Here is a 22,973-nt window from a genome sequence, read left to right as displayed (position 1 = left end):
GAAAGGAAAATCCCAGCTGGATGTGTCCCAGAAAGATGCTTGTGAAGTACTATCAAATGTTACCTCCATCAGCTGGGTGATGTTATTCAGGTTCAGCTTTGCTCTCTGGACCCGTCTCTGCAGGTCTTGCAGGGTGTCCCTTATATCCTGGATGTATTCCATGACACCTGGGAGAAAAATGCACACATGAACAGGTTGTGCAGACACCTCCAGGGGGTGCAAGAGGCCAGAGGGTGTTGGGGACCCCCCAAATGCAGAGAGGATGCCCAGCCTTGGATGGCTGAGGTGGGGGTTGGTACCTTCGTGGTTCCAGAACAGGGACTGCTCAGCGCTGGCCAGGCGGCCGTCCAGGGCCTCCAGCTCCCCCGTCACCAGTGGCTGCTCCACCGGCAGCAGCCGCTGCTTCACCTGGGGCCAACACAGCCACAGGTGAGTGCCCAGGTGGAGCAGGGACCCTGCTCCAGCCCCACACTGAGGAACAGGGTCCCCACCCCTCCAACACAGAACTGGGGGGCGGGAGGAGGATGGCAGCAGCCACAGCTTGTCCTACCCACAGGATGGGCAGGGACCTGAGGTGCCAGTGATGTGCCTGTGGTACCCCAATCCCCCAGCCCCTCTCAGCCTGGCTGGGGCTCAGGGCATGGAAAAGCAGCAGGGTAGTCTCCCTTTCAGAACCTGCCTCATTGTACCAGCCCACGATGAGCGCCAGGTTGTCCCCAAGCTTTTGGAAAGTCTCATTTTGGGCAAAGAGGTGCTCGGCACTTTCCGGGATGTCCTGCTGCTGCTGGATTTTCAGGTACTTCACCTCCCGCAGGACAGCAATGAGCTGTGAGACACCACCGCCAGGAAGGGGTTTGTTGGCAAAACCCACCACACCTCAGGCAGCCCCTGAGACTGCAGGATTCACACTGGGGTGAGGGATCACTGGTGTTCCCCGTGCCAGCACCAACCTCTTTGCTGAAGTTCACACTGAGGAGAGCAGAGTCGGGGTCCCTCCGGAGCAAGGGCTGCTCCAGGCTGAAGTGGCATTCCTTGCCAGCTCCACACGCCCACTCCCTGTAGACCCTCTTGCCGTAACCTTGCAGCAGCCCCATCATTTCCTCATACTTCCCAGACACCAGCTCAGCCTCAGCACCCACCATGGCACTGTCGGGGTCACAATAAAGCAGCAGCTGCTGCAGCAGGACATGGGAGGGGACCCAGGCCAGGCTGGATCCTGCCCGGCTGCTGCCCCATGTCCCCATGAGGTGACAGGGGACCTGCACGTACGGGTGGTCAATGGTCAGCAAGTCCCTGCGTGGCCCCTCCAGCCGCTGCTGCAGCTCCAGAGCCCACTTCATCTGCCCGGCCACCGGTGGCAGGTTCTTGTGGATGGGCGGGGCTCCCCCGGGGGGTGGCCGGGACATGGCCAGGGCGTCGTACAGCACCTTCACACTCTCCAGCTCAGCCTCAAACATTCCCAGCAGGGCCACGTAGCAGGGGGAAGCCTCAGCTCTGACCAAGGGTCGCTCCAGCACAGAGGCAAACATGCGCACCAGCTGTGGGAGAGAGAGGTGCTGGCTCCTGTGCCCTGGAGCAGTCCTGGGACCCCCGTGACCCCCGGTCCCTGCAGGTGCCAGGCTGCCAAGCTGGGGTACAGGTACCTTCACGGCGGCTGACAGGTTGTTGCAGTCATCAAAGCCCCGGCAGAAGATAGCAGCCAGCTGCCTGTTTGCATCCTCAACCTTCTTCTGGAACTCCGCAAAGTCTCTGTTCCATTGCTGCCAGCAAGAGCGAAATGATTTAAACAGGCACAGCCCCTGTGCCTCCTTCCCAAATCCTTCCTGAAATGTTTGCTAAACTTGGAGGGCCCAGAGCCCCATGACCTGCCCCAGAGCCAGCCCTCTGCTGCTGTGGGACAGTCCCATGGGCTGCTCTTCAGCGTGTTCTGGCAAGAGATTTTTTTCTTCTTACTTAGGAAATGTTTACACCTCCATCCCAGCATCCATTACATTTCCATCCCAGCATCTGCTCACCTCTTCATTGGGATCCAAGGGATCATATTTGCAATCAGCAAAACTCTTGGTGACTTCACAGACCTCTTCGGAGATCCGCAACACCCAGTTCCCAAGGAAGTTTCCTCGCACCCCTCCCAGAACTGTCTTCTCCAGCTTCAGGAAGTCAATGGCTGCCTGGAACAGCTCCTGGCAAGCACAAACCCCCATTTCACTTGGCTCCCCCTGTCCCAGGCTGCAGGTACAGGAGCTGCAGCACTGGTACAGGGCTGCATCCTGCCCATGCACCATTCCTGAGGAGCATTCTCCCAGGGATGCTCCCTGGCCTGGCTGGGGGGTGCCCGTCCTGTCCTGGGGGCTCAGGGCCAGGAGGGCTGTGCCGGGAATGGTGCCACTCCCAGCAATGTCCCATTGCATCAGCGGCCCCAGCCCACTCAGTGCTGCTCTCAGGGACCACCCCAGGATCCCCAGGGCAGGGAAGGCCCAGCTGCAGTTGGCCCTGTGCCCCAAAATGCTGTGCTGTCACCTCGATGGTCTTGAGCCTGTGCAAGAAGGCGTCCATCCTCCTGAAGGTACGGGTGGGGGGGAACTCCCACAGCTGTGGCTCCTCCTGGGATGGGAAAGGGTCTGTCAGTCAGTGGGGCTGGTGTGGAGGGGGCCGGGTGCCTGCACACTGTCCCTACACTCACTGGGAACAATATGGGCATCAGGTTGGAGCAGTAAGTGCTGTAGGACTGGAAGAACTTCTCTATTGTGGAGATGCTCAGTTTGATTCCCTCCAGGGTCTCCTGGGGTTCTCCTTGCAGCCCCTTCAGCACGTCCTCAGGGCTCAGGAACTTCTGGGTCTGGGACAGACAGATGCAGGCAGGGACTATTGTCAGGAGGGTGTGAAGGCTCCTCCTGTCCCCTTCATCCCCATGGCCTTGCTGGTTGCCACCTGCAGCCCGTGCTTGCCCCAGACCCCCCCAGCCCTACAAGGGCCTCTGCTGTTCCCTTCTCTGGGGTGTCTCTGTGTCACTGCAGCTGGACTCCCCACCCCTGTCCCAGTGAGGCAGCTGGAGGGGATGTGGGTCAGTGCTGGGGCTGTACCATGGTGATGAGGAGGTTGCAGATCTCCTGCAGGACACGGGCTACGTGGGCGGGTGAGTGGTAGAGCTGGCAGTGAACCCGGAGCAGGCAGACAGTGCATAGCACCTTGGGCACAAAGGGCTGCAGCTGTGGGAGCAGAGCCCCATCAGTGTGGGGACGTGGCAGAGCTGGGGGCATGTGCTCCCCCTGCAGCCTCTGGGGCTCTGTGCCGCCACCCAGAAGAGGCAGCCAGACTGTGCCTGGTTATTTTGCCACATTACTTACCTGGGAATAATCCGCTTGTTCCACCTCCTCCAGCAGCACCTGCAGCGGTTGCAGATGGAGGCTGACATCTTTGGCTTCCTCCAGGCCTGGGACAGGAAGAAAACTCTGGGTCAGGATGGGGACACCCTGTCAGAGGCAGCCACCACCACATCACCACCACATCCAGCCGAACACTGAGGAACAGGGTCCCCACCCCTCCAACATGGAACTGGGGGGCCTCACCAGCATTGACGGCCCTGAACATGTTCTGCAACGATGGCCAGTAGCAGCTGTTGGCCTTCTCCAGCGTCTTGGCCAGCACTGTCACTTGGGGCGAGAGCAGCTGGTACAGGAGAGGTGAGAGGCTCAGCATGAGGGGGCTCAGCACAGGGGGCTCAGCACGGGGAGGCCACCGCGGGTGAGGCAGTACCTGGTCATTGATACACTGCAGGTTGGTCATCCTCGTCTGCCAGAACTCGAACTCGACCCTGGGCAGGGGGTGCACTCCCTCCAGCAGCAGCCGTGCTGAGTCCTGGCTCAAGATCTCTTCAATCTGCTGGGACCACTCGACGATGACGGTCTCGATGGAGTGCAGCACTGGACCGTCTGCAGGCCCCACCAGGCTGAAAGGCAGACAGGTTATGCCCCACAGGAGCCATAAACTGCCCCAGGGGAACCCCAAACAGCTGGGGGAGCCCCTCGTGCCTGCTTGTGAGGAGGCCTGGCATGGGCCCCTCAAACCTTCTCTGCTGCAGGGGTGGCTGTGCCCAGGGGTGTGCAGGGACTAAGCCAGTGTCCCAGCTCCTGTCCCTCCCTGAGGGACTTGTGCTGCCTGGGCCCCTGTTTGCCTTTTCTGGCACCAAGTGGTGCCAGCAGCACCCACCAGTCCAAGGCGGCGCCGGAGTCGTCCCAGCTGATCAGGTGCTCAGGCAGTGGGAGCAGCGGCTTCCCCTGGATCTTCCCACCCATCATAAACATCTTGTTCTGCAGCTGGTGGGTCTGTTGCACAACATCCTCCACCACCATCTTGGGCCAGCTGAGCCCCTGCTCCTCACTCAGGAGCAGGGGGGACACGACCTGGAGGACAAGGCTGGGTTGGGTGCTCTCTCAGGCACTCCTGTGCTCAGGGTAGTGGGCAGTCGTGCTGCCCATCCCAGTGTCCCCTCTCGCTGCCCATCACAGCACAGACTCAGCCCAGCCACAGCTCCAGCGGCCACCAATGGGTTTTCCTGATGTTCCTGTCATCAGTGTGATCAGGAGTCCCCTTGGTCTGGGTTTCCAGCTCTCGTGGGCTGGGAAGTGCTGGGAGTGGCACAGTGAGAGCACCCAGCAGGGTCAGGGGCTGGAACACAGGCAAAAGCCCCTGGCACTGAAAGGGAATCGTGGAGGCTCCTGGGGCCAATACAACTTCTGGGTACTCTGGGCTGGCACTGGGAATATTCGTGGGAAGTTTGAGAGAAATCCACTCAGACATTTCCCAGATGTGGGGCAGGGGGGAGGGGACATTACAATGAGTTTCTAAAACCACAGGGAGGAAGTGATCTAGTTGGGCCCAGGAGAAAACTGGGCTGGTGACCTTCCCCCAGCTCTTATCCTGGTGGGGTTCATTTGGCCCAGCACAGGAGTCGCCGAAAGGTCAGGGCCAGTGCCTGTGGTAAGTTTTTTCTATAAATTTCAGTTTCTTTTGGAGACCACCTGGAATTTTGGCTTTAGCAGCCTGCACCAGGCATCCCGGCACAGCACTGTGCCCGGGGAGCTCAGCTCATCCCACTCGCCCCACCTGTGCCTGTGCTGGCAACCCACCTCCAGCAGCACGGTGATGAGCTGCTCCACAGGCGAGGGGCCAATGTCTCCCACCAGCAGAGCGCTCTGGCAGTTCTCCTGGGTGATGTTCTCCCCATTCTTCTTCACAAAGTAGATGCCCTTGCTCTTTAGGGCAGATGGGAAGCCCGTAGTGGGCAGGAGCTGCCCGGAGGGGTTCAGCCCCAACACCACCTCCAGCGCATCCTGCTGTTTGAAGAACTTGTCCAGCATGGTCGTGACCTCCTCGCTGCTCACAAACTTGCTCCACTTGTCCGTCGAGATGCGCAGCAACACCGTGACCAAGCTCTCCATGAAAGCAAGCCGTGGGTCCTGCCCGGCCGACATTGCGGCGGCACCGCGGCCCCGGAGCACCTGAGCGGATCCACGTGCGGATCCCCGCTTAGATAGAGGCTGCACCGACCCCACCCCCCGACCCTCCCCGCTGCCCGTCCCACCCCTCCACTGCCCGTCCCGACCCTCCCCGCTGCCCGTCCCGACCCTCCACTGCCCGTCCCGACCTTCCACCACCCGTCGCGACCCCCCGACCTTCCCCGCTGCCCGTCCCACCCCTCCACTGCCCTCAGCCTTCCCTGTGCACATGCAGTCTCATGGGGAACTGCCGGTCCTCATCACCCCCAGTACCATCAGCCACCGACTTGCCCCACCCCTGCCTGGCCCCTCTGCCCCTCTGGCTCACCCCAATCCTACCTGGCTCTACTGCTCCCTTGTCCTGCTGCACCCCTCAACCCTCCAACAGCCTCCAGCCACCGTCTGCACCCCAACTGACCCCATCTGCGGTTCAACCGACACAGTCTGCGCCCCAACTGACCCCAGCACCAGCCCAACTGGCACCGGCACCAGCCCAACTGCAGGGCTGCCCTCTGCCCCACCACGTCCTCGTCCCTCAGCAAGGGCTGGTGGCCACCCTGGCCCGAGTCAGGCCACAGTGCCAAGGGCTGCCCCATCTGAGGCACAGGGAGGGCAGAGACCACAGCAGGGAATGTCCCTGGCTCTGTCAGGGAATGCCCTTGCCTCTGGCAGATCCCCACCGTGGCACAAGTGTGCAGCCCCCCCCCCTCGTCCTGGTGGCAGCAGCAGGACTGGCACAGGCTCTGCACTCCCGGCTTGCCCTCGTCCCCAACTTGGCTTTGATCCCATTCACAGCTGGTACCACCTGGGTATGAATCCCCCAGCTCCATTGCAGAACGAGGTACCTGAGAGCATGCCCCACCACTCCTGTTGTCCCAGGCCCCTTGAATGGTGCAGTGAGTGCCACTGTGGTGGGCAACCACCCCCTGCCTAGCCAAGCTCGGTGCCACCCACTGAGCAGCAGGATGCAGGACCAGGAGTTGTCCCAGCCCAGCACAGCCACCCATGCCCTGTGGCAAGGTCCCCAAGGCACTGTCCTGGCCAGGGGCAGCTGGTGAGGGCACAAGGCTCACAAACACCTCCAGCACACCAAGAAAACATGGGGCTTTGAAGTGGAGCAGGCAGAGGCTCAAAACAAGACCTGCACTGGGCGCAGTGCTGCCACTTCCTCCAATGTGGCATCGCTGCGGTGCCAGTAAGGAAACCTCGGGCTGAGAGGAGCATGAGCCTGGTTCAAGGCCAGGCACAGGGCAGGAGCTGGCAGTGACGGGGGGCACGGGACTCCTGCCCACGCCGAGCTGCACACAGAGCACAGGAGGCCAAGTGGAGCGCAGTGCAGTGTTTATTTGCTGCCAATCCTCAGCACTAGTTTACAAGGCCATGGCAAAAAAAAAAAATAATGTTAGAATAAAAAATCCTGCCCCCCCGCCCCGCGAGGCCTCTGCACTGAACCACCCACATACAAAATAATCTACAAGGAGAAAACTATACAGGAGTATTTACACCTCTGATAAATAGACTAATACTGATCCAGGCGTCTCCAGACCATGCGCGGGGACAGGGACAGGACATGACATGGGCGGACAGTGAGGCAGAGAGTGGGGGCTGCAGCTCCCACCCATCCAGACCCCTGCCACAGCCATTCTCAGGGCAGGCTCCAGCTCTGGGCATGTCCCACCATGGTACCATGCCACCCTGGCATGAGAGGACTGTGCTGCAAGGATGTGCCAGGGGCAATGCCACCCAGTGCCACCTCATCCAAGCCACAGCCCCCATGGCTGGACGAGGGCACGTCTGTGCCCTGTGTGGCACCACTGCAGACCGTGATGGTGACACTCCCTGCCCTTCAGCACTCCTGTGCCCATGGAGTGAGGGTCTGAGGCAGCAGTGTGGGGACACCCAGGACAGACCCAGGCCCGCTACAACGAGGGCTGGGAGCTCTGTCTCTGTAGGGCCTCCCTGGGCCTGATGCCTTGCACCCCAGCACCTGCGGCACCCCAAAACTGCCAGCTACTCACTAACAGCTGCTCATCCTCCTGCTCATCGAAGTGTCTGGACACGGGTGCTGGGGGGCTGCAGCGCCATGTGCAGCCGCAGGGCTGCTGGGGGTCAGAAGAATGGAGGGTGCCTGTGGTGCTGAGACTGGAGCTCCCAGGGGTGCTGTGTCCCAGCTTGAGCCCATGAAGACACTGTCCTGGCAATGAGGCAGTGATGGAGGGCCAGAGGCACCGAGATGCCTGTGCCCCCTCCCTCTCCCCACGGAAAAGAAACAGTGAAGCTGAAGCTGGGCCCTGGACCCTGAGGGCCAGGCTGCAGTACGGCCCCCGCCCCACAGACCCCCAGGACAGGGGGACGCTTGGGCTGCCGAGGGCATGCTGGCCTCACAAGGCCAGTCTGGCTGCTAGTGCCTCTTGGTGGAGGAGACCTTCTTCTTCCTGGCAGCCAGCATCTCGTAGAAGGGGTCCCGGCTGATGGCTGCCCTGGCAGGGGAACAAAGGCTGGGTCAGGCCAAACTACTGCAGGGCTGGGTGTGACCTGCCTGGCCAGGCCTTGGGCACATCCCTTTATGCCCCTAGGAAAGCTCACTCCCCCCCGTTCTTGCAGGGTGCCCTGGGAAGCACTGTCCCCTTCAAGGGCAGCAGATAAGTCCCCGCCGTGCCCCTGCCCAGCACTGTGCCCCCACACACTCCTCTGGGCACTCACTTGATGCACTTGATCCACTCCTCCTTCTCCTCAGGTGTGGGGGCAGAGATGCGGTACACAGTGTGGTTCCCCTCCACCACACGCCCATCCGCCTCTGTCTTGCAGGCCTTGATCACCTGGTCCTTGTTGTCAGGGATGTAGAGCTCAAAGCAGTTCTGGGAGGGAAAGACCGCTCAGAGGTAGCCCCCTCCCCTTCCAAAGGGGACTCCAGGCTGGGAGGGATGAGATAGAGCCATGCTCCCCCAGCACAGCCACCCCAGCATGGCAGAGAGGGATGAACACGCCGTGCTCATCACCCCATGGTCCTGCACAAGCTCTGCCACCAGTCCTGGTCACTGCAGTGACTGCACCTGGCCGCTGTGATGGTGGAGGCAGTGACTGCTGTGGGGCCCCCCGCCTCTCCTAGGGGCATCCTGGGGGGCTGCAACACCTCCCAGCTTTCCCCGCCCAAGCCAAAGCACCAAGGCTACCCCCGAGCCTCATAGGACGCTGCTGCAGCACTCACGGGCTTCTTCGAGTCCTCCACCTCACGGATGCTCAGGTTCTCCAGGGGTATGATGCCACGGGGCTCCTTATCCTGGCATGGCCAAGCAGAGGTTTAGCTGTGGGATGGACACTCCCAATCCAGCCCCTTCCCTGCCCCGGCTTGGCTCGGCCCACGCAGAGCCCACTCACCGTTGTATACTCGAAGTAGTAAAGGCAGTTGTCGGTCAAGATGAACCAGCGCCGCTTCCATGTCTTCACCCTGCCTCCTGGGAGCAGAGAGGGACAGTCGGGCACAGCCCTGCAGGCGCAGCCGGGCACATGGCACATGGCAGCACAGGAGCCAGGCGGACACACACGGGCTCCAGCAGCACAGGGCCCGGCGGACACACAGAGCCAAGCAGAGCCAGGCAGCGGCGGGCAGCAGCAGCAGGCAGCACACACTGCACCGAGCCGGAGCGGGAAGCAGACGGATGAGGATGGAGGCGAGGCTGGGGTGCCGGGCCGGGAGTGCTGAGCCCGTTCCCACCCAAACACGAATTCAGCACAGCTAGAGGATACCGCAGCCAGGCAGCTCCCCAGGGGACACGGGGACTTTCTGTCCACACTGACCATGGTCCCCCCTTGTCCCAGTGCTGAGCCACAGCTGAGCTCTGCACCACCAGCACAGTGGGAGAAGCCACTCCATGGGCACACGGGCCACTCACTCCTGGGCTCGGCTCTCCTCCACCGTGGCCACTGCAACAGTGCTAGATGTGGGATGAGCACCCACCCCTGAGGACTGGCTCTGCCATGGACACAGGGAGCCACGGTGTGCGCTGTGTCCCCTGTTCCCCCATGCCAGCTGGGTGCCCGCCCCAGTCCCTGCCCCACAGTAGTTCCGAGAGCCGGCACCAATGCTGGGATGCAGGTGCTGGAGCCGGGGCAGCACCGGTGCGGTGCTCGCATAGGAACTGCTGTGAGCCCTTGGCACAGCACAGGGCACCATGCAGGTGGCTGTTGCCTGCTTCCATCCAGCCCCAGGCACTTGGCACCCCTGAGCACCCCGCGCACAGTCCTTGCTGAGGACACACCAAACCCATTCCCATCCCTCGTGGCACCGGAGGCGAAGACACACTGACCGGGCTGAGCTGCCTGCGGACACGGCGAAGCACGGCCGGGTGGGACACCCCCGCCAGCAGCTGGGCAAGGAGCCACTGCAGCCCTGTCCTCCCCCAGGGCGGTGGAGGAGGCCGCAGGCCTTGAGGAGAGTGTGGCATCGGTGGGGCCACACCCCATGTCCCTGCCTGGTGGTGGAGCAGTGCTGTCCCGCGGCAGGCGAGGTCCCCGGGCGGTGCGGGGTTAGCAGCAGCAGCAGCAGCAATGAGACTCATCACCAGCAATTAAAAACGCAAAGGAAACGAAGCCCCAGCAGTGTGAGCAGAGCACGGGAGAGGGGTACGTACCTCCTGGAGTTGGGGGGCAGGGAAAGGAAGAGCCAAAATCATGGAAACATACAAATGAGGGAGAAAAGAAAATTAAAAAAAAAAGGGAAAAAAAATAAAAAGAGGAATCCCAAAGCCCCCCCTTGCCCTGCGGGTCAGTGGGGCCAGGCTGCAGCAGGGAAGCTGTGAGGGGTCAGGCTGGCGGCATGGCCGTGGGGGCCGACTGCCCTGGCTCACTGTGGCTCTGTGGGATGGGGCTCCTCAGCTGCTGGGCACAGGGCCTGGCTCCCTCCACCCCATGGTTGACCCACGGGGTCTCTCCCTTCCCTACAAGCGAGTTGGGGTCCACGGCCACTCTGTTGCCTCTCTGCCCGCCTGTCCACCGATAGTGGCAGCGCCAACGTGAACCTTTGTGCACCAGGCCCCTCCACCTGCTGGGCGCTGGCCTTGTCAGAGACAGGAGAGCCTGGAGCTGTTCCCTGAGTCCTCCCCACCTCAGGGTGGGGAGCAGGTGGCTCTTGCTCATCCCTTGGGTCAGGGATAAGGCCCCTCCCCGTCCTGAGGGGACGGCCATACATCAGGAATCCTGACCCCAGCCAGAACCCCAGGGAAAGGCCCCACTGGACTCCGATCCTGCCAGCATCCATCCCCCCCCACTGGACCCATGCAGAGGATTCCCCAGAGGTGCTGAGAAGAGAAGCCACAGGAGCCAGGGCGCGGAGGGCTCCGGCTGCGGCAGCCGGGCGGTGCAGCAGGGATGCCATGCACGCTGCCTGCATGTGGAGCTGGGATGCAGAGGTGATAATGCTGTGGGAAGGTGAGGCAGGGGCTTGTCTGTGGCATGGAGGGGGGACACACGCAGCCTGGGGCAGCTTGCTGCTCACTCCCAGGGGCCTGTTCCGACACACCCTGCTGTGACTCAGTGACCTGAAGGGCCTCAAGGTCTCTGTGCTCCAACATTGGACCTTGGTACCAGTTCTGCACCCCGGGGGCTTGCCCAACCTAGAAGCAGAGTCCCCTGGGATGCCCACCCAGCCACTCTGCAGGGCCTCCTCAGCTGAGTTCACTCCTGCTGCCCAGCCAAGGGAAGATGGAGGGCTGCTGGATGTATGGACGCCTTTCCCGAGGGGGCTGTGACTCTCTCTGCAGCCCACTCAAGCTCCAAAGAGCCAGGGCAGCAGAAGAAGTGTGGGAAGCCCAGAGGCATTGCACCCATGTCCCAGGTCTGTCCCTGGGGACAGCCTGCCCTCCCTGGCCACCAGAACTCACCAAGCTTCAGGAGCCAGCCCTCCCGGTCGGGGTTGAAGAAGGTGTGGGTGAGGTCATTGCCATCATCCTCAGGGATTTTGAAGGGCTCATTCTTGATGCTCTCATAGAGATTCTGGTACAACGACACACGGTGTCAGCTCTGCTCTGCCCTGGAGCCCTGCGGCAGGCCCTGCTCCAGGCCAGCTCTGCAGCCTGGCCCTGGCCCCTCCAGGCCCTGGCCCTCACCCGGAGCAGCTCCTCGGGCAGGTCTCCCCCGTCGTTGATGCCGCGGTTCATGGCAATGAATCGCTCCGCTGTGGGCTTGTCCTTCACATTGGGGTTGTGCAGGCTCGTGTTCAGCATGATGATGGCAAAGGACAGCACATAGCACGTGTCTGTAGGGGCAGAAGGGAAAGTCAGCTGCGGGGCAGGATGCCAGGGAGACGGTCTGGGGCAGGTGCTCACCTGTGGACTGGAAGACGCCGGGGTTGCACTGGCAGTACCGCTGCGCAAAGGCCTCCATCATCCGGTCGATCTTCTGCGCCTCCCCGGGCAGCCGGAAACTCCACAGGAACTGCCTGTGGAGAGCAAGTTGTGGCGCTGATCTGGGGGCTCCACGGTCCCTTGGCCCATCGTGGTCCCCCGCCACCCCCCAGATGGCCACACTCAGCTCCTGGCCCCTCGCTCACCGCAGGGCCTGCACGAGGTTGAGGTCAGTGAACTCGTGCAGCTCCACAAAGGCATGCAGGACTTGGATGTTGAACTCGTCCCTGCGGGAACAAAGCCAGAGCACGAGGGGTGCGTGATCAGCAACCCTGTGACTGCCGAGCAGCCCCACTGTCCCTGCCCTGCTCCAAACTCCGCTTGTTCATGGGGGAAAGCTGCAGCTACCCCCAGCTCATGTCCTGGGCTCATCTGCACACACCAGCCGCTCGCAAGCACCAGCCATGGACTGAACACCCCCAACTGCCCCCAGCACACCGGGTACCACCACTTGGCTGCCCTGTGAGCTCAGAGCTGCAGTGTCCCATCTCTCAGGCGGTAGGAGCCCAGAACATCCCCAGGAGACCCGAGGCCAGCACACCTCTCGCCCAGGTAGTCGCCGATGGCCGTCTTGTTGAGGCCTTCTCCCTTGTACAGGAACTGAGCGATGTCCTCGCACGTGTTCTTCAGCAGGTCATTCTCAATCAGGAACTGGATGCCCTGGAGCAGTGCAAGAGGGGCTACTTAGAGGTCTGCTGCTGCCTCCGCCAGCCTGTCTGCTGACCCCAGCCCCTGCCCATGGGCTCTGCCCTGGCTCAGGCATCCAGACTGGGAGGTGGCAGAGCCCAACACGGTCTCAGAGGTTGGTGACCAGCCGTGCTTCCCACCCCACAGTACCTTCTTGGGATCCATGTTGAATTTCTTCCTGCCCATTGCCACCTGTTTGTTCCTCTGCATGTTTTTCCTGCAAGGCACAAAGCAGCTCTGAGCATCCAGCAGGGACCTGCTGCCTCTGCGCGGCCCCCGGCGCAGTGCACTGCTGCGAGGGTCAGCCCGGACTGGTGGTAGCCAGGCCCCCACGCTGGCCCCCCGCGGGGCGAAGCCGACACACTGCTCCGTGTCTGCCCCCTGGCCCAGGGCTGCTCTTGGCCTGCCGGGCCCCAGAGCAGAGCAGAGCTGCCGTACCCACTCTGGAGGTCACCCTGAACGGTGCAGGTACGACACCTGTCAGTCAGCCGTGCATGGGGAGGCTCGGGTAAGCCGGCTGCAGCGGGGCTCTGGGAGAGCAGAGGGGCTGGCGGGAGGGGACAGCCTTCATGCCCCAGTGGGTGATTGGGGACGGCGCTGGGAGTCCCGCCAGCTGCTGGGACCCCTAATCCCGGCTGGCACCGCCTGCACCAGCTCAGAATAACAAAGCCCGACAGTGGCTGTGTCCAGACAGAGGGGCTGGGGCTTAGGAAAACAGACCTGGGAGCAGCAGTTGAGCCTGGGATCCCGCTCCCAGGAGCCCAGAGCGCCTGGGAAAGCCGCCCACACCAGTACTCATGGGCCAGGGCTCAGCTGCCCTCAGGTCCCACAGGGGGCTCAGCGGGGCCCTGGGCTGGGACTCACCTCTCCTCGGTGGAGCCCAGGTTCTCAATCTCATTCGTCACTTCTGCTATCTCATCCTTCAGGCGCTGCGGGGAGAGGGCACTTTGGAGGGGCCTCCACCCCAAACCCTCCAGCCCTCAGCCCTGGAGGTAGCCCCATTCCTCCAGGAAGCCCTGCAGACCCTCCTTTCTTTCTTCTCTCCATCCCCCTCCCGCCCTCAAGCACTGCCCTGGGGCTGAACCAGCTCAGGGGGCACGGGCTGGCTGTCGCCCCCCCCCACACCCCGCCCCCCCCGCTAATCCCTGTAGCATCACAACGCTCTCAGCACACAGGAAGGAAGAGATTCAGAGGTTAACAAAATTACCCCTAATCCCTTCAGATCATGCCCAGCATATGGCAGTAATTAGCCTCTGCTGTCTTAATCGGGGACAGGACTGACAGTGTCCCAGATGAGCCCTGACCTCGCAGGCGCTTGCCAGGGCAGTGGCCTGGCCCAGAGACACGGTCCCTGCCCATGCCAGGCAGGGGCTGGCACAGACACCAGTGCTCCAGGGCACGGCACAACTGCACGGCCTGGAGCTCTGCAGGACACAGGAAAAGCCACGGCTGCCTCGGCAGGGCAGAGCAGAGTAGAGCAACCCTAATGGCTGCCACCCGGGATCACGTCCCCGATAGGACCCTCTCCCTGTCCCCAGGGCCCTTTGGAGGCAGTGCTGTGGGGCAGTGGGTTGAGAGACCCTGGATGGGGCTGCAGGGACCCTGCCAGTGACATGAGCAGGGAGATGGTCTTCTGCCTCTCAAGCTGTTCTGTGAGACAGGAGAATTGTGTGGGTGTCACCCCTCAGAATCAGACCTGTATGTCAGCCAGCAGCTCCTGCTTGCGGCGGCGGATGTTCTCCAGCTCCTGGCACTCCTCTGGGGTCAGGTCACTGGGCACTGAGCAGAGATACGATCAGGTCAGCACGTGTGGCCCTGGGAATCAGCCCTGACGTGCTCCTGGCACAGCCTCTGCTCTCGGCTGGCAGTCCTGGGCCTGGATGGAACCAGAATGTGGAGCTGCCAGCTGCCCGGAGGAGCTGGGCTGATGAACAGTCCCCAGCCCTGCGCAGGGGCCAAGTGGCACTGACGGCATGCAAGGAATGCGAGGGCCAGGGCATCGCCCCGCCGGGCAGCGGCTGCAGCGGGGAGCTGGGCACCACCCATGGGAGCTGCGCAGTGAGGACCAGCACAGCCCCCAGACCAGCTCCAGTGCTGCTCCCACTGGCCCTGGCCCTGATGCCCCCCCATGTCCCATTTCACTCTGCTCTACCCCAGCCAGGCTGGTGTGGGTACCCATTCGGGGCCCTTCCCTGGCTGGGCAGCTCTGCTGTGCCCCAAGGCATGGGCTCCATGCAGACCTGGAGCCCCACAGGTTGTTCTGCCATACCGGGCCAGCCCCAAACATAAACCAACTCCTAGCAATCCCTGCAGCCCACTCTGCACTGGATCCATCATTCCAGGGCAGGGCCTGGAGTTGGCACACCCTCCTGCACACCATGATGTCTACACCTCCCTGTCACCCCGGGGAGCCAGGCACTCCCTCCCCAACAACATCTGAGGCTCAACCACAGGGCAGTCGCACGCCCCCCCTTGCTCCCAGAACATTCCTAGTGCTCCCTGGTGCGTGACCTCCTGGCTCACAGTGACAAGGTATGCCATTCCTGTTCCCTCCAGTTGCCAAGGTCATCTGCTCCTCCAGCAGTGCTCCCAGCTCTCCGCCTATGCCTGTGTCTCCCACCTCCACCAAAGAGTTCCACACGTTGCACCAAGGTCGCCCACAAGGACACCAAAGCACCATCCCTACAGAGCGCAGTCCCCAGGGGAGGTGGCAGCAGCACCCGCAGGCTCAGCTCTCGTGTCATCCCCACCTCCCACCCTGGGGTGCTGGGGACAGGAACCTGTGGGGCTGTCACATCTTCCCCTGCCCCAAGCGTTACCCTCCGTCCCACTGATGTCCCGTGTGCCACATGTGTGGGCTCCAGGCCACCGCTGCCAGCCCAGACTCACCGGAGCATCCACAGCGCGGTCACTGCCCTGTGCCAGTGCCCAGGGACACCATGTGCCTTTGGACCGGTACCATCCTCAACTGCACATTCTTTCTCCCCGCGCCGCCTCCGAGGGAGCCTCCCTGGGGTGACCGTGACCCCACACCCTGAATCTCTGAGCTCAGCACTTCCCTAGCCCTGCTCCGGTTTCTGACGAGCTTCTTCCTTCGCAAACCCCTCACTGCCAGGGCTGAGGCGCCTCAGCTTGCGACACTGTGTCTCAGACCTGACGGTAGCACTTCCCAATATTTTCAGTCTCCCTGTCAGGAAGCCTGAATCAGACAAGTCTGCTCGTTGCACCAGGTTAAAAGTTACTTCAACTTCTAATACCAGAGCTGTGTTGATGCACCGGAGTGCCTTCCACACGGCCCAGTGCTGCTGCCACCAGCACCAGCCCACCCGTGCCCAGCCCCCAGGGTGCCCAGCAAGCCCAGGTTCACTGCAGGAGGGATGAGCTGCGTTGTCAGACACAGAACCCCCCAAATCCCTGGGCTGCTGCATGTGCCGCAGGACCCTTTCACCTGGCTGCAGGACCCTTCTGTCTGGCTGCAGAGAAGGTCAAATTCAGTGCCAGGGCTGGAGCTGGGCCAAGGAGAGCCCTCAGCACTGCCTCCCCCTGCCCACCTGGGAGTGGGCGGGGGTCCCGGTGGCCCCAGGGCAGGCACGGCGCAGGATGAGACGCTGCCTTGCAGCAGGGATGTCAGGGCTGTTCCGGAGCCCCGGAAGGTCCCTCCCAAGCGGAGGCTGAGCACTCGTGACAGCGGCCCAGCCATGTCAGCAGCAGCCAGAGGAAGAGAAACCCCAGACGCAGGAGCTTTTCTAGGGAAGGAAGAAGGCATTAACCCTTCCCTGGCTCTGCACAGCACTCACCTTGGGGAGCCCCAGCAGGCCTGGCTGCAAGCAGAGCAGTGTTGACGGGTGGGGAGGCTGGAGCATGCACTTCCCCCAGCCTCAGCCTGGTAGGAGTCGTATAGTGACCCACCAGACGTGGGGTTCTAAGCAGGGTTAGGTCTCCCCACCAGCACAGGGGACCAGGGGCTCCCACACCTCCTGCTGCCGGCAGCTGAGCCTGAGGACCCTGCCCAGGAGCAGCAGCCCAGAAGCAGTAAGGGCCACCGGCAGGATTTATCCACCTGTCTCAGGCTCCAGGTTTGCTGTGGCCTGTAGCCCCCTGGAGCAGCAGCCACAGCACATGCCCCCTCCCCACTGCAGCCAAAGCAAAGCCCCGTGGCACAGGGGCTGTGCTCACCCCGCGCTATGTCCTGTCCGCTGTGTCCGCTGCCCTGAGGCCCACGGGCAGGGCTGGCAGCAGGGGAGTGGGGCAGACACGGAGCCACCCACACCCCTCGCCCCCACACCCCAGCTCACCGCTGCCCTCCGCCCTGAGCACCATCGCTGAAGGGCCTCACGCTGGCCCTGCTGACCGTGCCTGTGCTGCCGGTGGCTCCGCAGAGGTGCTGCCGTGCCGGGTGCGGGCACCTGCCGCCCCGGTGCTTCCGCGGTGACTCAGGGCCACGGCACCAATAAGCTCCAGGGCCGCCTGGGCGTCATCCCGGCCTCGCCGGGAGCCAGCACCACCAACACCCTCTTCCTGCCGCCGTGAGCCAGAGTCGCCAGCACCTTAACTCCTCTGCTCCCGGCTGGACAGGGAAGCAGGGCCCTGCTGCCCCTCCTTGGCCCGGGGCTGGAGGACTTGATGTGCTGGGGTCCCAGCCAGACAGGCCCCGGGGCTGGCCCAGCCCTTCCTTCCTCGGGGGCTGCCAGGACACTCAACCCAACACATCTTGAGATCACCGTGCAATGAAGGGTCCCCTCCCTTCCCCTCTGCCAGCTGGGTCCCCCACCCCAAAAGACTCCCAGTGCTGCCCTGCAGCTCCCCCCTGTCTCTGCTAGCCCCCCCCCACTTCAGGTCCAGCTCCCGTGCCAGCTGTGGGGACCACTGGTCCACAGGGTCCATGGCAGCCCCCTTGCTCCAGGGTGCCTGTAGGGACCCCACTGCTCCATGCAGGACCCTTTTGCAGCAAATCCAGGCCTTGCAGTGCCGTGGCTGCAGCGGAAGAGAACCCAGCCAGTCCCTGTCCCCTGTCAGCTGCCTGGAGAGGCTGCATCAGCCTCGGTCGCCTTGACTCAGCTAAATCCTGCTCAGCAGCACGAGATGGAGACACAGCACAGCACCAGGAACGCCAGCTATGGAGTGAGGGGAGGGCAGGCTTCAGAAGCCTCAGGATGTCCTTTGGCCCCCTGAGGCACAGCACTAGCCAGCTGTGCTGCTGGCCCACGCTGTGCCACACCAGAGAGGCAATGGCCTCGGGGTCAGACAGACCACGGAGACAAGCCCAGGGTCTCTGGGTGCTGCTGTGGGTGCTGCTGCCCACCATGCCCCTTGGTGAGGTCCCACGGGGCCCCCAGGAACTTCCTGTCTCCCCGCACCACATCCTGTTTTCACCGTGCTGTGTGCACACCCCGGTTTGCGTCAGCCCCGTCCTTCCCCACTGACACCGAGGTGCGTCAGGAGAAGGGTTTCAGAACAGGCAGCTCCAAGAAAGACCCTCCAAAGCTGCTGGCCCAGGGCCCTTGTCCTGCTTTTGTGCAGGCCTGCCCAGCACTCCCACAAAATGACCCAGAGGCCAGCACGGAACCCCTGTCCACAGCCGTCGCCTCACTCCTAGTGGCTTCAGGCTCCAGCACTCCCACAGACAGACCCCTGGCATGGCCAGGTGAGCACTGGCTCGGTCACGTCCACAGGCATCACACACTGTGCAGGTGCCAAGAGTGCAGCCAGGCAGGCACCTCATCTGCTCTCGGCACCACTCACGATGCCAGGCCTCGGGAGGAGCAGAGCCTGCTGCTGCTCAGCCACAGGGCTGGCCAAGGAGGTCCTGCAGCCCCCTGCCCCACCGCACAGCCCCCCGGTCCCACAGCCAGGCAGGAATCCACAGACAGCAGCAGCTCACACAGGCAGCCAGCCCTCAGCACATCCCTCACATGGCAGGCACTGGTTTCCCACACAGAATTCCCTTTGGAGAGTGCCACCCCAAGGTGCCCTCACAGCCACAGGCACTCGCCGTGGTGAGGGCAGCCAAGCGCTCACACATGGCAGGGCAGGGGTGAGGGGCTGGGGCAGGACCTGCTGTGGCCACACTGCCTGTGACCATCCAGCCGCCACCACTGGCTACCAAACAACCCCCACCACTGGCTACCAAACAACCCCCATCCTAGCGTGGCACTGGCTCTAGCGCAGGGCAATGCCAGGCAAGGGGCCCATGCCTGTCTGTCCTGCTGGGCCTTGGTGCTTGCAGAGCACCGAGCCTGGGGAGGCTGGCAAAGGAAGGAAGCAGCGAGACAGCGAGGACACTACGTGCTGCTGTCAGCAGGAGCCATATGGAGCTAGAGCCATATGGAGCTGGAGCCATGGGCACCACTGTGTCTGCTGGGGGATGGGGACCCCGCAGCACAGAGGGGAGGGGGGGCACGCAGCTCCTACCTGCCTTGGCAGCCACCGAGGGGCAGAGGAAGGCCTGGAAACTGGAGGCGCAGAGCTCGCTGACCGTCCCCATGCTGCAGGGGTCCCACACAGGATGCCACCAGTTCCGGGGGGCAAGGTAGGTGCAGGCAGAGGTCTGGCAGCAGCAGGCAGAGGCCAGGTAGCAGCAGGCAGAGGCCAGGCAGGTGCACGTGGCCGAGCAGCGGGCTCCCTGGTGCCAGGGCCCACGGGCAGGGTGCAGGCAGGGGAGCCGGAGCACTCCCGGCTCTGGCTGGAGCTGGCTCTGGCAGGGGAGCTCCAGCCGCAGGAGCCCACGCGCCAGTCCCAGCCAATCCCGGCCGTACCGGCACACCAGCCCGTGCCGCTGCCGGAGCCCCGGCCCACGGCTCAAAGCCACTTAGAGGACGAGGAGTTTGGGAAGTCCCCAGCAGCCCCTGCGTCCAGGCCGCCTGCCCCCCAGCAGCCCCCTTGCCCCCGCAGGGGGCCGGCAGCGGGGTATTTTTAGAGTGGTTTTATCCCTCCGTATTAGAGCATTAAGCATCGGGAGCCGGCGGTCGCGTAGCAACGAGCGCTGCATGAAGGAAGGTGCACCCAGAGACAGCGCGGCGTGTGAGCGTGGGGGAGCACCACAACCCCCGCTCCCGGGGCGCAGGGCCCGGGCCCCGACCCCGGCACAGCCTGATAGGCTCAGCCAGCCCTGTGTGCAGGCATGGGTAGGTGCCGAGCCCCGGTCATGCCCCAGAGGTGCTGCCCGCTCTGCTCTGATCCTGGAGTGTGGGGGGCCTTCTGCAGCAGGAACTGGGGGGTCTTGTCCTGGGATCCCAGCCTGAGGCAGAGTGTGGAGCTAGGGAAAGGCACAGCCCTCCTGCCCTCCTACCCCACAAGCACTGAGCAAACCCAAACCGGACTGACAGCTCCTTCCCTCAAAGCAGAAGCGATCTTGAGCACAGGGCACGGCCATGAGTAACAAACCCCAGGGCCTGTTGGGGCAGGAGCAGCCCAGCAGCTCTGCTCGCCTGCCCCAACAATCACTGGGATCGCTGAGCCAGGAGTAACCCAAGTGGGGCAGGCAGGAGCACAGACGGAGTGGGTGGTGGGGAAGGGCACCCTGGCAGGCAGGAGCAGTCCCTGCTCCCGGGAGCACTGTGACTGCAGACAGAAGGAGAGACAGTGGAGAAGGGCAGCTTCTGGAGCTGCGAGGGCAGCCAGGCATTCACCACTGACGTGACTGACCTCCTGCTTTCAGCACTACTTCCCCTTTCCCAGAGGCCAGAGCAGTGGTTGCCCCATCGCAGGGAGGCAAAAGGGCAGGCAAAGAGAGCTGGGGACACAGTGGCGCTGAGCTGGGCACATGCTGTGGCAAGCACCTGCCCGGGGCCTGGACTGGCATCTGGAAAAACTCCCATAGGGCACACGGGTGCTGTGGCCAGGATGAGGCAGGGCCAGGTGGCATCTCCCATGCAGAGTGATCCAGACGCCCTCGGTCCTTGCACCCTGCCCGGGTGAGGTGGGGTGCTTACAAACACCTCTGGGTCACAATAACCATGGCTGCGGCCCTGACGTGTGATTGCGAGCATCAGCAGTGGGGCTCATCGTTCTCTGCTCCAAACATCTCAGGAGAAGAACCAGCCAACTGCCTCTGCCTGAGCACCCAGCTCTGCTCTCCGAGCCCACTGCTACCCCTGCACTGTCCCTGCACCTTCGATCTGGGAGCCCCCGAGCTGGGCCCAGCAACTCGCCCTGGCTCACCCCACATCATGCCAGGGAAGGAGCTGGGGCATCATTGGCAGCTTCCCCAGCAGCATCCCCTGGTGCAGAGGGGCATGCCATGGTCCCAGGATGCCTCTGAAACAGCTGAGCCTGTGCCAAGAAGTTGCCAGTGCCCACTGGCAAAACAGGGCTGTGCAGGCTGGCAATGAGGAGGACAGGAATTCTCTGGGTGGAGAACCCCCTGGCCTGCTGGGGGACATGGCAGCCCACCCTCCTTTGTGGATCCCCCACACCTTGCATAGTCCATTCTGCCTCCATGCATCCACCCTGCCCCAGACAGCAAGGCCCCCCAGGCACAAGCCGCTTTGCTGGAGGCTGCATCAACCCCACTTAGAGAAATCCCTTAATCCCCAGGCCAGAGTGAGCAGTAATCCCTTGAGTGCAGCAGGATTACCAGCACTGCCCAATCCCCCTCACCCTGGGCTGGGCCTGAGCCATGACGGGGCCCAGCTCAGGACACAGTGCTGGGACCAGACTGTGCTGCCCACTTCCTTCGGCTGGTGCTGCAGGAGCAGCTGGGATGCTCCCTGGTAGGACACCGCTGCCCCACAGTCCAGAGACGTTTGACCCGCACTGCCACGCTGGCTCAGCTACGGTGAGGTCTGGGATGGGTTTGGTCTCACCGCCGTCCCGTGGGGAGATGCTGGGAACGGGATGGGAGTGCAGCTCTGGCAGGAGTGGGGGGAGCCCACATCTGTGCCACCAGCTGCTCGCCCCAGGATTTGCTCTCCGCTGAGGCAGACGGCTGGAGAGGGGCTGTGAGCTGTGGGGCACACTGGCATCAGCAAAATCCCACCAGCAAGAGCCTCCCTGTCGGCTTCCACTGCGCTGTGGCCCCAGAATGTCCTCTGCTGAACCGACTCAGCTCAGGGGCTTCAGGGCAGCTGCAGGTTGTGTTGCCCCTGGCACAGGGACAGCGGCAAGGGTTGGAGGTGGCTGTGCTGCTCCCTGTGGCCCCCGCGGCAGGGTGAGCAGGACACTTCTGATGCTGACAGATGACCCGGGACATCTTCCAGGTAATTCCGGGAAGCTGTGAGAGGCTGCTCGCTGAATCGCTCCCCGCGGCGCTCCCCGCTAATGGGTTGTATCTGACAACACCCGAGCCAGGCCTCAGCGGGGCTGGGTGCTGGCACCTTATCTCACACTGTGAAGTCCTCGCAGCCAAGCACAGTCATTTCTGGGGTGGAACAGCAGTTTCTAATCGGCTGTGCCGCACAGCTGTGCAGGGCAGGAAGGCGGCCCGCGAACCAGCACCGCCGGCAGCAGCACTTCCCTGGCACCGGCTGCTCCCGCGGGAAAAACGGCCACCAGCACCGCTCCCCCACCGGGGCCGTGGGCTCTCATCTCACCCAGACTTCTGCCTTCCCCTCAGCAAAGTCCCTGCTCTCTGCTCAAGGCAAAATCACCTGCCGACTACAGGAACCTGCCTCGAAGGGGCCTGGCACAGGCAGTGACTCCCTGCTCGGTATCGGTCCTCAGCACGGGGAGGGAATGCTCGTTGGGCACAGAGCAGGGAGGGAAGCGGGAGGCAATTGCACGGGCATGAGAGGGGGAACCCGCAGCCCCTGAGCCGCCGCTGCTCGCCCTGGAGCGCATCCCGAGCCGGGGCGTTTGTGACACTCGGCAGGCGCCATCGAGGCGAACCTGCCCTGAACTCTGCGGGCTCGGGACGCGGCAGCTCCGCGGGGGCACCTGAGAACAAAGTGTGAGCGGCGCAGGGCAGGTGTGCGAGCGGCGGGTCCCGGAGCTCCCGGCGCAGTGCCGGGGGCGCAGCGGGGGCAGCCCCGCGGCTCGCCCGCCCCCCGCGCCGGCGGCGGGAACCGGGTGCCGGCTCTTTCCGGCGCCTCCTCCGCCCCCCACGGCCCTGCCCGCCCGAAGCCCCGAAGGCCGCGGTCGCTCTGACACCGGGTCCCGCCGTCCTGCACCTGGGAACGGCCCGGCCCGAACGCTCCCGCCCGCCCGGGAGAGGCGCTTCCGCCCCACTGCGGACCACGGAGAACGCCGGCGCTTCGCCCCAGCCCAAGTGCCCCCTAACCCCGAGCCCTCCGCCCCGTCCCGCGGGGTGCCGGGACCCCCGGCCCGCACTGACCGCAGCCGCCGCCCTCCTCCTCCTCCATCCCGCCGCCGCTCCGGCCCCGCCCGCGTGACGAGCGCGCCGCGGCCGCCACGGCCGGTGTCACGTGGGGGCAGGGGCGGAGCCACACAG

At 63.5% G+C, this 22,973-nt stretch overlaps 2 protein-coding genes across 5 annotated transcripts in view; both read right to left on the bottom strand.

Moving 5' to 3' along the window:
• The window catches only part of DNAH17 (dynein axonemal heavy chain 17), a 33,527-nt gene extending 27,582 nt beyond the window's left edge, over window positions 1-5,945 (bottom strand). Inside the window, exons 1-16 of the mRNA XM_032706743.1 lie at window positions 5,838-5,945; window positions 5,130-5,501; window positions 4,210-4,403; window positions 3,757-3,949; window positions 3,570-3,669; window positions 3,348-3,433; window positions 3,084-3,209; window positions 2,684-2,839; window positions 2,521-2,604; window positions 2,016-2,183; window positions 1,644-1,760; window positions 1,270-1,538; window positions 951-1,146; window positions 680-826; window positions 300-408; window positions 64-167 (exon numbers count right to left, since the gene is read on the bottom strand). Coding sequence (XP_032562634.1) covers window positions 64-167; window positions 300-408; window positions 680-826; window positions 951-1,146; window positions 1,270-1,538; window positions 1,644-1,760; window positions 2,016-2,183; window positions 2,521-2,604; window positions 2,684-2,839; window positions 3,084-3,209; window positions 3,348-3,433; window positions 3,570-3,669; window positions 3,757-3,949; window positions 4,210-4,403; window positions 5,130-5,474 — 2,394 coding nt within the window. The 5' untranslated portion in view covers window positions 5,475-5,501; window positions 5,838-5,945. The remainder of the gene's footprint in view (window positions 1-63; window positions 168-299; window positions 409-679; window positions 827-950; window positions 1,147-1,269; window positions 1,539-1,643; window positions 1,761-2,015; window positions 2,184-2,520; window positions 2,605-2,683; window positions 2,840-3,083; window positions 3,210-3,347; window positions 3,434-3,569; window positions 3,670-3,756; window positions 3,950-4,209; window positions 4,404-5,129; window positions 5,502-5,837) is intronic.
• An 877-nt stretch (window positions 5,946-6,822) lies between these two features.
• On the bottom strand, window positions 6,823-22,917 carry CYTH1 (cytohesin 1). Of its 4 annotated transcripts, none has more exons than XM_032706751.1 (13): window positions 22,857-22,917; window positions 14,283-14,365; window positions 13,451-13,515; window positions 12,737-12,803; window positions 12,441-12,559; window positions 12,046-12,126; window positions 11,822-11,934; window positions 11,603-11,751; window positions 11,377-11,489; window positions 8,877-8,955; window positions 8,707-8,778; window positions 8,202-8,356; window positions 6,823-7,978 (listed from the first exon to the last, which is right to left on the bottom strand). In XM_032706751.1, exons 1-13 carry the CDS (start codon window positions 22,882-22,884, stop codon window positions 7,900-7,902), a joined length of 1,203 nt encoding a protein of 400 aa, XP_032562642.1. In that variant the 5' UTR covers window positions 22,885-22,917; the 3' UTR covers window positions 6,823-7,899. The 4 variants fall into 4 exon arrangements, with proteins under 4 accessions (XP_032562642.1, XP_032562640.1, XP_032562638.1 ...); XM_032706749.1 differs by lacking the exon at window positions 22,857-22,917 and adding an exon at window positions 18,998-19,537 and having other exon boundaries at window positions 8,877-8,953; window positions 11,378-11,489; XM_032706747.1 differs by lacking the exon at window positions 22,857-22,917 and adding an exon at window positions 18,998-19,330 and having other exon boundaries at window positions 11,822-11,937; window positions 12,049-12,126.
• Between the last annotated feature and the right edge of the window lie 56 nt (window positions 22,918-22,973).

The sequence above is a fragment of the Chiroxiphia lanceolata genome, chromosome 19 (genome assembly GCF_009829145.1).
Source record: "Chiroxiphia lanceolata isolate bChiLan1 chromosome 19, bChiLan1.pri, whole genome shotgun sequence".
NCBI classification, from domain to species: domain Eukaryota; kingdom Metazoa; phylum Chordata; class Aves; order Passeriformes; family Pipridae; genus Chiroxiphia; species Chiroxiphia lanceolata.
Note: the sequence above shows the minus strand (reverse complement) of the source record. Positions and strands in the feature narration are given on the sequence as shown.

What these genes read in the sequence shown, in the direction of transcription:
- CYTH1 (XM_032706747.1), bottom strand. Translation starts at nt 19,070, where the DNA reads ATGGGGACGGTCAGCGAGCTCTGCGCCTCCAGTTTCCAGGCCTTCCTC. An exon ending in AGCTGCTGGCTGACATACAG is followed by an intron (nt 13,516 to 14,282) that starts GTCTGATTCTGA and finishes CTCTCCCCGCAG; the next exon opens with CGCCTGAAGGATGAGATAGC. An exon ending in GGCGACTACCTGGGCGAGAG is followed by an intron (nt 12,127 to 12,440) that starts GTGTGCTGGCCT and finishes TTGTTCCCGCAG; the next exon opens with GGACGAGTTCAACATCCAAG.